This window comes from Haliaeetus leucocephalus, unplaced genomic scaffold (genome assembly GCF_000737465.1).
Source record: "Haliaeetus leucocephalus isolate CR32 unplaced genomic scaffold, Haliaeetus_leucocephalus-4.0 Scaffold157, whole genome shotgun sequence".
NCBI lineage: Eukaryota > Metazoa > Chordata > Aves > Accipitriformes > Accipitridae > Haliaeetus > Haliaeetus leucocephalus.
The window spans coordinates 289425-306417 of NW_010972593.1; the positions used below are offsets into that span (position 1 = coordinate 289425).

Here is a 16993-nt window from a genome sequence, read left to right on the forward strand (position 1 = left end):
GTTTCACTGCGCAGCTGGCAAGTGTGGGGAAGAGGAGGCAGCTCCGCGCAGTGCAAAAGCATCCAGTGCCATGGCTCGGCGCGGGGTTGTACGTTTGCTCCAAGAGCACCAAAATGCTCCGAGGTGACACCCTGTTAGCGCTTTCTTTGTGCGGAGAGCTTTTCCAATGCTTTATGAAGTACTAACAAAGCTATGCAATTCCGATCAAAGGCTTCCTTCGGAAGAAGTTGTTCATCAGACAAGACAGACATTGATAAACTAACACATGTATTTTTAAAAAGTGCAATGTATTAATAAACGTTTTTATATATTTTGGTCTCAGTTAAGGCTATTACAACATTAACAGTTCTGTAAACCACACAGAAAGTTGTCATAAAAACATAAAAAAATTAAGGCAACACACATTGACCCAAAGTCACTGTTGGTCCCGTTAGTCCATTGTAAGGCAAATGGAAAAAGGCATGACAGCAGAATCAGGGGACTTTTTTTTTTCCTGTACACTCAACCCATGTATTTTACCCAACACAAGTTTTATGTTCTGCTTTCTTTGTAGGGTTTTAATTTAAAGAGAAGAATATTTGTTTTAAACAACCTTGCTTAACCCTTACAGTACTGTACATTTCCAGGCTGCCTTCCCAGCCATGTAAAAGAACATGAACAAGTTCACAGCCTTCAAAGGGTTAAAGCCAAAGCTGCGGTCAACTTCAAAAAAAGTCCAGACAGCTTAAGTATTTCACTTCTCTATACAGGGAATGTGAGAGTAAGGGTCCGAAAACCTCCGTTTTACTTTTGCTGTTGGTTCATATTCATCCAAGAGTTCCTGAGCGTGGGCCATTGCAGACCCTTGTGCAATGTATACAGAGTGGATTTTATCAGTTCTCCTTGCTGGCTGCTCCCTTCGTCTCACCATTATTTGAGACTCTTCGTTAGCCGAAATCTTGCCCTGGGATTCTGTACATTTTAAAATCCCGGGAGGAAGTTTTATATTTGCTGTTGGCATCACTGGAGTTCGACGGGGCACTTTAATCCTGGACAGTGTTAAAGATAATCTGTGTCTTGAAGCCAGGGATGCAGAGGAAGAATTTGAAGAGGTTTGCAAAAGAGAAGGCACTTTGAAAATGTCTTTGGCAGGCATACTGGAGCTCTGACCACGGCAGTGTAGTCCGATAATTGCTTTAAAGAAACAAGATACTTAGATACTGAAAGCATGCATAAAAAAGTAACTCAATACAAGCAACTGTGACCAGGTAACATCTGGTCACCTGGCTGTATGCAGTGAAAGATGTAGAATAAAAAAAACACACACTACCTTAATACTGACCTTCGGTATCCATCCGTCCTGTTCTATCTTCAAGAAGGCTCTCTGTGCTTGCTGAGGTCTCAGAGTCTACATTTTCCTCATCAGAGCCTCGCTGATCAAGCTCAGGTAACCGGTAAGTTATATCTTCCCTACATCAGAACAGAGATTGTAGCACTCTAGAAAGACAATGTCTCTGACACGAGCAACTTTATGCAGCTCATATTCAGAGGTAAACCTTCCTGCATGTAGTCACTAAATATTAATTCTCATGGTATTTTCCTCTCAGCTAGTCCTTTGTATTTTCCTTTTCACGTTCATAAAGGCCTACAGAACAGAATGAACTAGATAATTTTGGACAAAAGTTATACTGCTTTACTATCTGTATTACCTCCAACTGCAAAAGGCATGACCTACAGAGATAAAGGGTGACTTACTTTTCTTCTTTTATTGACTGTATGCGATCAATGAGAATCTCCTTTTCCCGGTTATCGGCTTCAGAAACTTCCTCTTCTTCATGCAGTGAGTCCAGTTCTGAGTTGCCACTGTCATTTCCTTTGACCTGTGAGCTTTTACTCTGCAAGACAAACGTATGTGTAACACTTCTCAGTCATAAGAAGCTATACAAGTCTTGACTGTCCACTACTTGCAAGGTGGAAGACAAATGAGTAGGCCAAATGAAAGGCTGATGGAACTGATGAAGAGCTGTTAGTTATCCGTACAAATGTTTCAAAAAGTAATAGAAATTTTTCTATTCACCTGATTTCTGGGGTTTTGTTACTGTTTTTGAAGCACAGTAATTTGATTTGCCAGCCTCAGCTTAGTTTTAGTAGTCACTTATAAATAATATTATTACAAGTTGCATTCAGAATGTCTATAAAATACCAGAGTCATGACAGAACAGGTCAGCAGCCCTGCATGCAGTCTGAGGAGAAAGTTGCACCAATACATGCAGTCTCAATTGTTCGAAAGAGTATTTAAAATGAATCGAAAGAGCATTTAAAACCAAGTTACAATACATGTAGTAAGTATTTTAGTCATGCAATAGTACCATAAGAAAAAAATAAAAACCAACCATGCACTCTTAACACAGTGTACATACCAGCATCCCCTCATAAGGGGAAGAAAACCCAAGTTTTACAGGCCAGAGCTAGAGAGAGATGAAGATCAAATTCACTATATGCAGCTTCTGATCAGACAGTTTGGTTTGTTTTAATCAGTACAACAAAAACAAAAGAAAAAGTGTATTTGCCCTAATAGAACGCAGCATATTTTTGTCCACCATCCATCTCTGGAGTGAATGAACTCCTTTGCCACGTAAGGGACTCAGCAATCTTAGTTCTACTGATTGAATTATGTGGGCATAGATTTTGACCACTACAAGAGCAGATCCCCACCCCTGAGCCCCTCATTTATGAAACTGAGATTCCAGTGCAGCTGTATATTTAGCTCCTACCTACAGCTCTGGGCAAGTCCAAATCCCTTTTCTTCTTATCTTGCAATTGATCTTTGACTTACTGGATGGGATGGACAGGATAAATAAGTAGCACATCCCTTCCCAAGAAACTGGTGGGATGCTTTCTGCTGGACAGCGTGGGTCTGTGATTTATTTCAACACTTACCGTATTCTGCCGAAGCAATGAGAGTCGTCGAAAAGCAATGCTCTCAGCTGCTTCCAGCTGATTTATTTCATCCATTTTTATCTTGTACTTCCTTATCTGTTCCTTTATGAGCATCTCTACACACCTGGACAAAAAGGCAAGGAGTTTATTGAGCAGCCTCATACTATAAAGGCTCTAGGGACAACCATGGTGGGATGAGATGCCTCTCCTGGCTTGGGGATGTTTGCCACACACGCATGTGGATGGCATGCAATCAAAGTGCCCCAATGCATGCCTTATAAGGGGTAGCACTGCATGGTAACAGGGTGAAGAGTCCAACACAGCAAGCAAAACAGGACAGACTGTTAAAGGTAATGGCACATGTTCTTCCTGGGATAACCACAGCCTCTCACGCTGACTGTACACAACAATGGTAAGCAAACAGATATTACCATGGCTGCTAACTGCTTCTTCTACCTGTCTTCCCTGTGCTGGCACAGACTGGTAGATACAGAATGAGCCTGCAACCACTCTTTTCCACCTCTATGGCCCCATGGGTAAGTAGGAAGTGACAAAAAGCTGTCATTTTTCAAACTCTGTTTTCGTTGGAGGCAGGTGCAAGGCCAGCCATGCAGTGAGGATGGTGAGGGGCATTCAGAGAGCCAGAGCTGCTGGAGGGTGAGGAGAACAAAGAGGATCAAGGACAGAACCTTCTTCAATTCAAGGAACAACACAGAAGAAATTATCAGGGGTTTCCAAGTATGCAGGAGACAGTTTAATTCTATATCCTACTGTTTATTATGGCTTGTATCTCAGCAAAATATATATGATTAGTGTACAATCCCCCCAAAAGATTATCTTGATGTAAAATACAAACCTGATATTTAAGATTTAAAAGTTGTCCTACTTTATGCTTTGTAAACTTGAGACAGGTGGAAGGACTCAGAGAAGGGCATATAAACTGGCAGCACTAGCAGAGCCAGAATTAAACAACTCTTAACCCTCAGTTTCTCAGCTTGATAAGAATAAGGTTGTAACAAATGCAGGTAGTAGAACAGGTCTTCCATCATATTTCAAAGTACTACTTTGCAGCAGACTACGAAAACTTACATGGTTGTTTTTGAAACATCCTTCATGCTGGTTAAAGGGTCAGAGGTATCAGGACAACGCAAGAGGCATGGAGCAAAAACAATGGCCAAGGCATTGGGTGACATGCGGTTGACATCTTCTATCAAAGCCACTCTGAAATTCAATGTTCAGAACAAAAAAAGATTTTTTTAAGCGAACGTTTCTAGAATACAAGCAATCTGATCAAACTTTGCCAGAGTTCCCAAATAACATGAAAGGAAGCCTCTAGGGTACTAAGTATGTACAGCAGTTCAAAGAAGTTTTAAAATTATTTCACACCTACCAAGTAGACAAGTTTCATGCATCAGAAAAAGGAACAAGAAGCCAACCAGGTTAAGCTAGTTTGGTAGTCTCTCAAAGTATGCCTGGTGATTCAGTGCCTCCTCTTTAAAAATCCCTTTTCCCTATGTTCAGAGGGTCACTTGGAAAATTCACAAGTTCCTTGGATAAGAGCAGCCCCCTTTGCCAGTACCATTTATCCCTGCTCCCAAGACTAGCATATGCGCAAGTGTTTACAATCCTTATGCAGTCCCTACTAAGTACGCTAACATCCTTAGTTCACTATGTACCCATCCATATAAATCCTGGTGTTCAGACAACTCTCCTAGTCTTTCGGATCTGTCTTCAAAGCTGTTCTTACATCATTTGATACAAATACACCAGATGGTAGAAGTAAGCACGCATCTGTTTTTAAGCACAACTATCAACTTCAATTCTTTCATTTCTAAACCAGCAGCACAATACCTACACTGACACTCAAGGGGTTAAGATTTTAGAAAGCTTCCAAGAGGGACTCAAAGTCACATGGAGTTTCTCTCCAAATGAAGTAATTGAACTCATTACTTGACCAGATGGAAGATGAGTCGCTCCAAGGTATTATGATTTGCTTGTGGAAGCTGTTCAAGGACACTGTAAATGGCACAGAGTTGCTCCTGTTTTTCTGGTAGCTCTGCACAAGGGGAGAAAGCACAAGATCATAATTGCTGTGCAATGCTAGTGGAAAGCCACCAAGCACTTAATGACATTGTCTCAAACTGCCTGCAACAGATAGAGATTAAATTCTTAGAAGTCACACTGTCAGTTCATTTACCAATTGTTGTAACTGGATGTTAAAGTACGCCTCACGGCACTGCAATTTTCCTGCTTTTTCAGCTGCTGCTGCTAGCAATCATTAAGTGACACATCAAGATCTCCAACAATATTTAGGGTGCCTTACTCCCACTGCAGTTAAATGAATCTAAAGATTTGAGATACCTGGCTAGCTAGATCTGGTCCAGAACATGGAGAAGGAAAAAAAAAAACCACAAAACAACCAACCCTGTACAAAGGGAAAACTATTCACATGCTTGCTGTTTTTAGAAAGGGCAGTTGTATAATAACATTATACCTCAAAAAAAGGAATCCTAAAGCAAGGTCAAGTAAGCTAGAGGAGAAATTGCCTGAAAAGTGTTTTATGAAAAATGTCTAAAATCACTGCTGTAAGTGTACTGGTAGGAAGCTGCTCAGCCAACATGAGCATCTTAGAGGTTTCTTTTCCCAAGGACATCGGCAAGTTAAAGAAAAGCCTTTGCTTCAAACATTTCTAAAACCTACCTACAGCTCGGAGAAAATCGTTGTACTGTGCAGATGTCATTAGTGGATCTGGTAATTCCCGTAGCCATTGCTTAAGAATCCCCGTAATAGTGTGAATAGGGTAATTCTCCAGTTTCACTGAGTTTGGATCTGAAAAGAAATGTTGTTTTGAGCAGTTCATTCCTTTGATGTACACAATGGGGCCCCAAAGAAGTAAGATTAGAAACACTCAAATCTCTTGTTCACAGAATCAAAGTGGCAATTCAGAGGAAAAAAAAAATTTCGCTGACAGTCACTTACATGTACTAAGTAGCTTTTTCCAGCCAACAAAAATAATACAGCCCACATGGCCACCAAAAAGCTGTTTTTTAAGACCCTAAATGTGCCAGATACTTTCAGATAGAAAAGAATTGCAGGGAAATCTGACATTGTACAAGGAAGTCAAAAGGGTGGACAACATTGTCTGACCTGCTTGCAGCAACTGTTTCAGCTCCTTCATACGATTTGCTGATCCTGATTTCCTGTAAATGCCTTCTGTGTAGAGGCCGTGCATCTCCACATACTCTAGCAACTTCTCCATGACAATGGGGACTGAATTTTTCTCACTGGTCAGGGAACTCACACACACTCCAAAATGACGTGGTTCTGCATCCTGTTCATTCTAGAATTCATACAGGTCAAGCACTGTGAATACCTGTTTCCAAGCTAGAAAATTCTGTTGTTTCATGCTACAATTAGCTTATGGTTCCAGGAACAAAAGCTGAGTGTTTTATTCTAGCTTGCTACAAGCCTTTGATCACAAGGCAGATTTCCTGAGCTGCAGCAATAAAGAAACTTCATGGTACACATTGAAGGATCTCTTTTAACAGTTTGTCCAACACAGCGCACGTAGTTTAAAGGAAGAGTTCCCAAATTAGCTCAATATCACCTTTTAGAAGAATGTTCTGTTTCTACAACTGCAGGGCCTGCCTCTGACTACAGGCAGAGAACCATTTAAGCAATTTTTATTCAGTGCTTGGACATCCACTGTTCATTTGCTGAGAAAGTAAGGCAGTATTTTGCACGTATCAGTTATGGCATCACAGTACCGCATCCCAGATCTACAGTTCTTACCTTTTTTCCACAGGATGTACAGCTGCTCTGGATTTTGGACATGCATTTCTTGTGACAAGTCAACTTGCAAACTAGAGAAAAGAGCAAATGTTACAAGCACTCAAAATCACATTAAAGTATCTTGTCTTATTCACTTACTATATAACCTGCATGTACCGTTCACTAAGCCCCATCTGTACCAGCCAAAGTTACAAGCAATCTGCACATATTGTAAACTAAGTGGCAAGAACGAGGTGTTTTCACTTACCACTGCAGAGACAGGCCTTTTCCATGGGCCAGATGTAGGATGAGCAGTGTTCACACGATTGCCGTATGCTCACTTGGTAGTTTGTGAATACGTGGCCATTGTGTTCTTCAATCTGGTAGGAGACAGGAAGAAACTAATGAACTTTTTTGCCTTTTTTATTATTATTAATAAAACTATCTACCCTATCTTAGATTTCCACTTTTGTTTTACAATTACAGCTGATGGCTTTGACCTTGAAACCAAATTTCACTCTATCTTAAGGCAGCTGGTTTGCTGGATCATTTCATAATTGACTTGCCGCTTTGATTAAAGTTCATCAGTGCAATACATTAGCTATAGCTTGTTATTAATATTTAGTAGTTGTTTTCCTTTAAACAGTCCCACGATTAAGGCAGCCATTAAGTTCTAAAGGACGCTATGGACAAGCAAGAAAATACTTGAGTACCACCTATCGCTGCATAAGCAAGGTCTTTGATTTATGGAAAACAGTTTTACACTGTGTCACATCTTCGTAATAGAGGTAAGTGGTTTAGCATGCAAACTAAAACAGAACTTCAGTACAAAATCAAGCTCTTTCAAGAGTGTTTTTCTTTGTGTTCTGTGAGTGGAGCTGAGGACTTCGATTACTGCAAAAAGAAAGTACTTACTGCACGATCTTGTTTTCGTTTCTTCTTCTGGGCTTTGGTTTGCTGCAGTGGATACAAAACTGGCATTAGTCTTTGAAATTCAGACATTCCATTCCCTTTTTTTTCCTATTCAGTTTCCCAGAGTCTACTTCACCTCCAGACATTTGAGACACTATATTGCAGCTTCAGCTTGGTATGAGGGTTGTCTGAGCTCACACTGTCAACTTCCTAAAAATCAACTGAGCTCACTGCCTGATGACAAAGCAATTCCATCTCAAAAACCTTCAGAAAACCCCTAAGTTTTCACCAAAGAAAATGCGCAAACACTTTTATGATTCTTACAAGAGTAAGTTAAATAACGAACAATTCCAAAAAGGTGTATCAGCATTCAGAATTTGTTATACACATAATTTGTGTACGGAAAGTGTTTCCAAAATAATGAAGAATGCTATGGAAAAGATTTCTGAGGTAACACAGGTTCCTTATCCTAGGAGAGTACCATTGTTTAATCATCCTATAAGCCAGTAACGGAGTAAGTTTTATACCTTGGGCTGCTCAGATTCCTCTTTTTTTGTATATCCCCTGATGAATTCATCCAGAAGGGACTGGAAGAGATTCAAAACCAGCTTGACTTCTTTCTCCTCCCTTTTTTTGGCCAGATTCGTAACTAGAAGCTGGTAATTTTCCACCAGATCTTTGTAGCCAACATGGATTTGCCCATTCTAGAAAAGGAAATAATATTATTCAGAAGACAGTCTTCTTGGATACCATTGAGACAGTTTCATATTTGTATGTGTTTAAGTTCAGAGATGAGAAAACATGCTCATGATTAAAATAAAAGATAACAGCCCATGACAGAAACAAGTTAGCACATTTCCCTACTACACTGTAGAAGGGCACTTGGCTGAGACAAGGCCGTGTCGGAAGAATATTGGAAAAGCTGTTGGCACTTCTCTTCGGTGTTTAAACACAGCAACGTAAAGAGGCTGAAGACAGCAAAATCCACCCATTTCTAAAAATAAGCTATGGCTGAGTAAATGAGAAAAGGGAAACAAAACACTCTGCTTAAGATTACAGCAGAACTCTAAAATGTTCTTTTTCAAGTCTAATATTCAGCTTCGAATTCTATGCTAAGAGTTGCTGAATTGCTTTGTTAAAGAGCTGTAGGTCACGCATTTAAACTGCACATTCAATTCATTTACTACCTACCAACACTCTACTTTATTGAGACTTACTACTTACAGGAGCAGAGTACATGGTCTTGATGTTTCCTCTAAACTTCTCTGTGGCTTCAAAAAACAAATATTCAACACCAGACTTCTGTGAGCGTAAGTCATTGATCTAGAAGGCAAATACATCTGCATCAAATTTCTTCCAACCAGTGTTAAGCTTCAGTTGCTGGACTTAGTCATCTACAACCATTTCAATTATTTAAAACAACAGTTCTTAATGCACTGTGATGAGGATACAAAATAGGAGAGTCAGGTAGTTAGGCTCTAGAGAACTCTCTCTATTTCCTTACGACTCATACTTTTTAAAAAAAAATATACAACTTTTGCTGCCCACTTGTTTGTAAACAAATGAAGAACTAACATGAATACCACAAGTATTTAATGTAACATAATGCGTTCAGAGACTTAAAGGAAGGAATAGGAAGGGCTTTAATACAGATGTAAGTTGGTCAAGCTATCAAATCAATTCCCCTTTGCTTTAAATCCTAATATAAACTTGTACCTAGAAAAGTAGTCTTTAAAATTCCACACAAACAGTGAACATAGACCTGAATTTTATCATAGTTGCGTGCCTCTTACCTTGTTTAGGAGGAACTCATCAAGATGTTTCAGTTCATTGGCATTCGCAATCTCACGGACCATCGAAGCTCGCCAATTCTGAGACACACTTGAGATCTTGCTGATCTTTATAGTACGGTTCTTCTTTGTTTTACTGCTCTCTTTCACATGGCGCTCCCCTGCCTGGAGGCGACTTGGCTGTCCAGAAGAAGCTGGAAAAGAAATTAATTTGTATATTAAAGCAGGATGACTGAATTCTGCAGTATTTGTTTCCATGCAAAACACTACGGAAAAGATGGATATTAGAAGCTGGAGATAAATCACAGAAACTCACCTTCTGAAACTTTCAGGGTTCCTCCTGTTTCTGGAAAGAGGACACAAGATACAAGGGAAAGGCCATCTTCATCAGTCACATCAGGACTCTCCTTTGGAGTTTTCTTGTCTGGCTTTTTCCCCAAAAGTCTACGCAAAGGACTTTTAAAAGCAGACCTGAACGTAAAAGCAGACACAAGTCTGTCACATTACTAACGGAAGCTGGCTCTACTACAAGAAAAGGCTCTTCTAACAGTATAGCTAACACCCACAATAGGATTGACCTCTATTGTGCATATATTTCCTCTAAGGTCCAACCTGCAGAAAAACTGAGCCTCAGAAAAAAGGAAAGGCAGTCTGGAAGCACATCTGGACATGCTGATATTTACTACATTAGGGCACAACCTTCAACGTACACGGAGACAACACATCACATATCCAAGACATCATTTCTGGCTCAGCAAGTCCCTAAGTTGCAGAATGCCAGAAGCTGGAGAGGCAGGCCAGGGAAAGAGCATTACATGCTTGCCGGGTTCTTAAGCTTTTCTCTTGGTGTCTTATTTCTTAGTCTGGATGACAGTATGCTATGTGAACCTTTGATCTGAGCCTGTACGATGGTTCTTGAGTTAAAAAGAACCAGTTCGAAGTCCAGTGTTATGCAAGAAGCAGAGAATCTGTTCCTCAACAGGGTCAGATATCATGCTTGCATCAACACGAAGCAGCAACACAGCCACTCATGTAGCTGATGTCAACACGTGTGTTTCCACAATCACAGTCTCAAGATGCTCAATTCTAGTACCAGTGGAAAAATCTCCTTTTTTCGTTTTCTCAAAGGCAGGCCAGTCACACACAGAATACATACTTGGCATCTATTTGCTGACTTGCTGGCTGCATGGAAACAATGGCATCTGAGGTAGGTAAGAGGTCACTGGGCTTCTTTTGCATGGGATATTTCTTGTTGCCTTTTTCTTCTTCTGTTGCATCTGGTGATTGCTACAGCAGAGAGGAGTCATCAAAAAACTACATATTGAGTGAAACAGATTCTTTAAATGGTTTTAAAAACTAGAATGGTGAAGAAATAAAGTTTGCTTCATCAAGGCAGAACACTTTACCCAATACATATTAGGTTACTAATGTAAGATCTAAGTATATGTAATGCTTTGATCAAGGGTCCATTTATTAAAAATTAATTTTTCAAATTGTTGTATAATATTTGCTAATGAAATTTTTTACATAGATATCAAGCAAAAAAAATAAACCTGAAAGGAACGCAGGCATACAGAACACACTATAGCCAATTATTCACAAATATTTAATATTTATAAACAAGGATAATTAAGTATAAATATGCACAACAGCATCAGTACCTGATTCACGGCAACAGACTGGGCCAGTGTTGAGAGATCACTTAATGAATTCCCCTTCTTTCTGCAATGTTACAAGATTAGTTTCAGAATATATATTTTATAGAACTCTGTACCCTCTTAATATTTACCACCATTTAAGTAGCCCACATATCAACGTTATATCTGAGAGAGAATCCTGATCAACTCTTGCAACTCACTTTCAAATGCAAAATGTACTGGAGAAGTAAAAAATATGGCTATGTCAGATTTCCTGCCACATCAGAGGGATGATGCTTGCAAACCACAAGTCACTAAAACCTTGTTTTCAATGCACAAAAGACACATGAAAATAAACTCCAGACACTACTTTAGTTAAAGCCCTGACTCTCCATTTTAATTCAGTAAGGCAGGCTTTGTATCTTTTGTTAGCTTCTGAAAACATTCTACCCATGCAGATTCAACTACAGGACTCGGGACTGGGAGCCAAGAAAAAGTAGCAGTTGTTCATAGCTCTATTTTCTGCCATAACATGGCCAGATGCACAAGCCCTCAGGAGTTCTCCATCTATTTTTAAATATTACAGGTATCTGTTTTCTGAAAACATCAAAGTAATTAGGAAGATGCCCTTACTCTAGCTGATCCTGAGGAGACTTATCCGCACGTGTTCTTTCATCCAAAGACTGACTCAGCATATCATTCTGACCAGCATCAGACTGTCTCTTTCCTTTCCACTTCTCTCTCTTGTACTTCAGCTTCCCTGGGTCATCCACATATCTCTGGATTGGGGAAGAAGTGGGACTATCCAGATCTTTGGTTGCCTTCTGAACAAGACGTTTGGTTTTATCTGCCCAGCATTCAGCTGGAGTTTGAAAGCTCCCAGTAGCAGATAGTGTATTATGAAGATTCAGTGCAAGATTTGTTGGCCTTTCAGGGCAGTTAAAGCTTTGGCTGCCTCTTAACTGGTTATTTTGATTCCCTTGTGTTTTCATTCTATCAACTGCCTTATCATCTACTTCTGATACAGGTGGTTGCTCAGGAATAAAACTACTTTCTTTTATCTCGCTTGATGGTGACATGTCTGAAAGACCTTTTTCTTCACTTGGACTTTTCTCTCCCTCGCCGCTTCCTTGAAGGACAGTATCTTGTGCTGTGGATTTCTTTGGCACTGGAACAGTTTCCAGGGCCTCTTCAGAAGAGGTTTGTTTCTCATAGCACGGTGAAGGTGGTCCTTCGAAGGAAAACAGGACATGCTTATTCTGTAACTCGTTATGTTCCAGCCCCCTCTGCCGGCGAGATTCACGTTTCTCCCGGCTGTTTGTTACTTTCTCAGAGCCCTCTGTCATGTTCTTCTGGGGTAATGTGGCTTTTTCAGATGAGCTCAGGTTTTTGGCTTGCTCATTTGGAGTTTGATCTCTGTCCCCAACAGCTTGATCCACCTCTGACTTGTGTTTCACAGGCAACTGATCTGTTGCTGGTTCACTGTGCTCATCCTTGCTTATATCATTCTCTCTGTCTTGATCTTCCTGCATTTCTCGCTGCTTTTCTTCAGCTTTCTGCTTTTCTATAGCCATTTTCTGAAATCTGTTAAGAATTTGTAAGATGAAAAAACAAATATTTAATGCCCAACAGTCAACAAAAGTACCCAACTGTTCAAATGCAGCCTAAATAGCAATACAGACACAAAGTAAAAATACACTCACAGTCCCAGTATGTCAACATATCACACAGAAACTGAGCTTGGCAGGTGAAGCCAAGTAGCTAAGTGGTTAAAATGCATGTTTTCATATCATGTTGCTCCTCTTCCTTTACCTCTTACGCTGCAGATGCCCTCTGACCATGGCTTGCAGGAGACAAATTCTCTTTTTCTGTTGAAGGTAGCATTTTCGCTCCCTGTATCTTCGCCATGCTGACTGAATATAAATGGCAGCGTTATTCCTTTGCAGTGCCATCCTAACACAACGGGAACGCCAGTAGGCCTAAGAAGGAAGATTTCTAAAGTAAAGGAGGGGTACTTGAAGGTGGGGAGTGTTATTTGAGAGGGTTTGTGTGTTTGTCAGGAAAAGAAGATTGGCAATTCTCAAAGATACCTGTAGAACAATGGCTGCTTGTCGTGTTCTGAGAAAACGTCTCCTTTCTAAAACCATCCTGAGCCAGCTCTGAAGGAGAATGATTTTCCTGATCACTTCTTTATGTAGTGTATCCTGTAGTATCTGCCGTTCAGCCTCTTTCATAAAAACCTGCTCAGTTAAAGAAAAGTTCATCAATAAACAGTTAATAGGAGCCTTTCAGCCCCCACTGGACGTATCTCCACAAGCTTAAAAATAAGAATGGTAATGCTTATTAATGAACTAAACCTTATCAGCTGACAGCATCCCCCAAAAGTAAAAGTCCTTTTGTTATACCAAATCTCAGTGTTTGGACTCTAAAACACACAACAGTACTTACAGCCTTCAAATCAGAACCCTTCTAAAATGAAAACATTGACCTGTTTGACAAATGCCAATAGCAACAATTTCCCAAAAGTAATATCCATATAATACAGATTTGTACTGTATTGCAAGAAGACACGTTGGCATCAAAACCAAGGAGGCAACTACTAACATCTGTGTCAATATTTGCAAGAGTTAAAATAGCTAATTTAAGTACAAAATGCAGAAAAATGAACGGCACTAAATTTTGCAGTGTACATCAGTATTTCTTATTAGCTTATGGAAAGTTTCACAGACCTTCGTCTTCCCTATTTGATAGTAGTTTTCATCCAGTTTTAGTTTATTCAAATAAACACAAATGTCTTCCTTAGAGGCTTTGGCATTTTTGGGTAGTAACACCTGAAACTGGTCTATGAATTCCTGTGAAAAGCAGAGACAGCAAGAGATCAAAGTTAGAAGGCAATTCACAAGTTTAGATTTAGCTTTATTTTAGAAATTTAGTTAAGACAGCTAAGCTACAGGAGTTTGAAAGTACTTATTCCTCATTCCAGACTCAGCTATTTTTTCCTACTCTGTAAAATGCAGGCTTCATTCAGCCTCCAGTTAACGGTAAAGATCACCTATATGTGATCTATAAAGCTACTTGCATAGAGTATTTTATAGAAAATGAATTTACATACAGAGTAATGTGCAGCACTAATTGCTTGTATTTGCAGCACAGCACTCAATGTTTTCCTTCATGCAACAAGTAGAACAACTTACTGGTAGATGACTCGCACAATAGTTTAGACTACAACTTGTTACCATGCCAGCTCTATCAAAACTACAATGAATTTTTACAGCTCATCCCAAGTGGTCATGAGCTTCACATGAAGGGACACACAAAAGACTCTGAGGCAATGCGTGTTTTTCCAAAAAGAGCAGGTATTTCTGAAAGCATAATCCGCTTCCAGTTCCTCACATACCTCGAATGTGTATTTGGCACTGTAGCCAGATCTTCTGATTCGCACAGTTTCTAGCATGCCAGTGTATCTTAACTGTTGAAGCACCAAGCTTTCATCAAAAAGCATCTCTTTCTGAAAAAGATCAACAGTCAACAGCTAGTAAATGCCTGAAGAGTCCTGTTTCTGTCCAGCAGAGAAAGCACATTCTGTTTTCACACCTTAGTTATCTTTCACCTTCATACAGAATGACAGTGAACAAGCTGAAAGAGTTATATTGCAGGGCTAGAAGACTTAGATCCTCAGCAGTGACATTAGGTAAGGTCTTAAGGCAGTCTTACCTTCTCAGCATTGGAGCGGATGCAACGGATGAAGAATGGCTCAGCTTTACCCAGTGTCTCCAATAACTTATTAAGTGAAGTCTGAAATGAAATATTCAGAAACATTTTTCTTCTTCAGATATCAGCATCTTGAGCTGCATTTGATAGCAGTACAGCTTCTTCCTCAGAAATAAGGTTGTTTCATGTCTGATGGCTATACAAAATCCTATTTCATCCAATACAGAGGTTCTCCCATACTGCACAGCAGATCCCTGTATTTGTTTTTACCTTTTCTCAAGATAATTAAAAGTGGGGTTTGAATATGCTGTAACGGTAGCAGTAGATCTGCATACAAGGATGAGGCTGATTGGTAGAGAGAACTAACACATTTCATAGTGTAAGAGTAGTCTCTAAATGTAGTCTAACTTCAACCAAGTAATAAACCTACTTCAGACAAATCCCAAGAATAAAAACCACTTTGTTTTTCAAGCAAGATCAGCCTAGATCAGACCAGGAAGGTGTGTTCCCATGAGGCCAGTGTGCACCCAGAGGTGTGTACCACCACATCAGTCACCTACCTGGAACTGTGCACTTATGCTAGGGGGTTTCTTCTTTTTGTGTAAGTGCAAGAGGGATTTTGTAGTTCGATCATGCAGAGTCATGCTCACTATAAGCTTCAGAGATTTGGAATCCAGCAAGTTCTAGAAGAAAGTTTTCATAATCAATAAAGTGCAAGTCTCTTCACTGAAGGGGAAATATTTCTGTCTGCATCAAAATGAGTAAGAATGAAACCAACTACCTACAGCTCCACATTCAACGACATGTTACACTTCATGATTACTTCTATTTTGGAACAAAACATCTTCTTAAGAGTGGAACTTTTCCATTGCCCCATCCCAAGAGTGTAAGGTGAACAAGGTGAATTACATAATCACTGCGTTTGCCTTCCATGACTTGATAAGAAATGGCTTTATGTATTTATGGCATCTCTAGTCTAATTAAACAGATGCCAATTCACAATTTTTTCTGGTTCAGCAATTCTTATAAAGGTGAACACTTACCTATCCTTTAGATAGTCAAAAAGGAAGTTTTGGAGAATAAATGATACAACTTCCCTACACTATGAAACAGTATTTTCTGAAGTGAGTTCTGTCAATCAAAATGAATGTTCACAGTGCAAAAAAAAAAACAAGCCAAAAAACAAGAGAAATCTAAATTTACTGAATAACTTTACCTTGGGAATGATCTGCTTTTGTTTGACACCTCTACTTTTCCTGTTAAAATATTAAAGGTCATTTAAGAAAAAAAATATGCATGATTTTTGGTTATTTCAGCAAGCCATAAGTTGGTGCAATTTATGAGGCAAGATAAAGGATAGAAAAAAAATTAGCACAACAGCATCAGGGTGTGTTCATGCATGTCTCTTACAAGTGATCAATGCAAGAAATGCAAACTGCTTCGCAACAAGATTTTATTTATTTTTTTTAAATAAACTCTGTAGGTATTGGAAGCTTTCAAAAGTGAAACATTTTCTCTAAAGTTAAAGCTATTAAAAACTACACTGTTGCATAGACTATTTTTGTGCAAGTTATTCTAGTTAGCCAACTGTACAGTCATTGAACTCTTGTCATAATACTAAGGCGCTATCAAATAAAAATACTTGATTCAGAAGTTATTGCTGCTTGCACCAGAACCCCTGCGGAAGTACTTAACTGCTCACAGAAGGACAACACATGCCCCAGCACTCCACTTAAGAATTCTGATACGTCTGGGATCATGCCCAGATCCTCCTGGGGCACTTCACAAACTTCAGGCATAACTCTCATCCACACACAGACAGTGAACTAGAAGTGGAAGCTCTCAGAAACAAGGCTGTAGTTCACAGCCTCCTAATTCTAAGCATGTTAATTCCATCATGTAGGGCATGTTCCAACTCCATGCCACCCAGTTTACATTTATTTATTGTACAAACGGACCACAGATTGATTTTCTTACACATGCATAGGTGTGCACGTGTGAAGAGTCTTAGCCCAGCAGTATAGACAGCATTAGCATCCTGAATTTCAGGAAAGCATTAATTACAACATGTGAGAGATTTCATTGTCGAATGTTTTGCAACAACACGCTTGTAGTACATGCTTGGGTTTTAAAGCAAGTTTACATGAAAAGTAGGTTTAACTTGCAGCTAACGCAATGAAGCAACAAAGCCCTCTCCATAGCCATTATAATTTTAGAAGAAATTATTTTATTCTTAATTGTCTTGTTTAGTTT

The 16993-nt window shown here is 39.5% G+C and overlaps 1 protein-coding gene across 8 annotated transcripts in view; it reads right to left on the reverse strand.

The window, feature by feature from the left end:
• Positions 1-295: 295 nt before the first annotated feature.
• MYO9B (myosin IXB) overlaps positions 296-16993 on the reverse strand; it is a 45312-nt gene continuing 28614 nt past the window's right edge. For 2 of the 8 annotated variants that reach the window (XM_010562186.1, XM_010562184.1), the window contains 26 exons: positions 15957-15996; positions 15301-15423; positions 14744-14824; positions 14427-14537; positions 13759-13881; positions 13120-13269; positions 12842-13008; positions 11663-12613; positions 11054-11114; positions 10549-10679; positions 9709-9863; positions 9396-9586; positions 8827-8925; positions 8130-8306; positions 7606-7647; positions 6959-7070; positions 6712-6782; positions 6067-6259; positions 5620-5748; positions 4870-4975; positions 4009-4140; positions 2920-3043; positions 2400-2447; positions 1735-1874; positions 1322-1449; positions 296-1173 (listed from right to left, as the gene is read on the reverse strand). In XM_010562186.1, coding sequence (XP_010560488.1) covers positions 734-1173; positions 1322-1449; positions 1735-1874; positions 2400-2447; positions 2920-3043; positions 4009-4140; positions 4870-4975; positions 5620-5748; positions 6067-6259; positions 6712-6782; positions 6959-7070; positions 7606-7647; positions 8130-8306; positions 8827-8925; positions 9396-9586; positions 9709-9863; positions 10549-10679; positions 11054-11114; positions 11663-12613; positions 12842-13008; positions 13120-13269; positions 13759-13881; positions 14427-14537; positions 14744-14824; positions 15301-15423; positions 15957-15996 — 4225 coding nt within the window. In that variant the 3' untranslated portion in view covers positions 296-733. Of the gene's footprint in view, positions 1174-1309; positions 1450-1734; positions 1875-2399; positions 2448-2919; positions 3567-4008; positions 4141-4869; positions 4976-5619; positions 5749-6066; positions 6260-6711; positions 6783-6958; positions 7071-7605; positions 7648-8129; positions 8307-8826; positions 8926-9395; positions 9587-9708; positions 9864-10548; positions 10680-11053; positions 11115-11662; positions 12614-12841; positions 13009-13119; positions 13270-13758; positions 13882-14426; positions 14538-14743; positions 14825-15300; positions 15424-15956; positions 15997-16993 lie in introns of those variants that run through there. The other 6 variants (XM_010562190.1, XM_010562188.1, XM_010562187.1 and 3 more) reach the window with 4 other exon arrangements.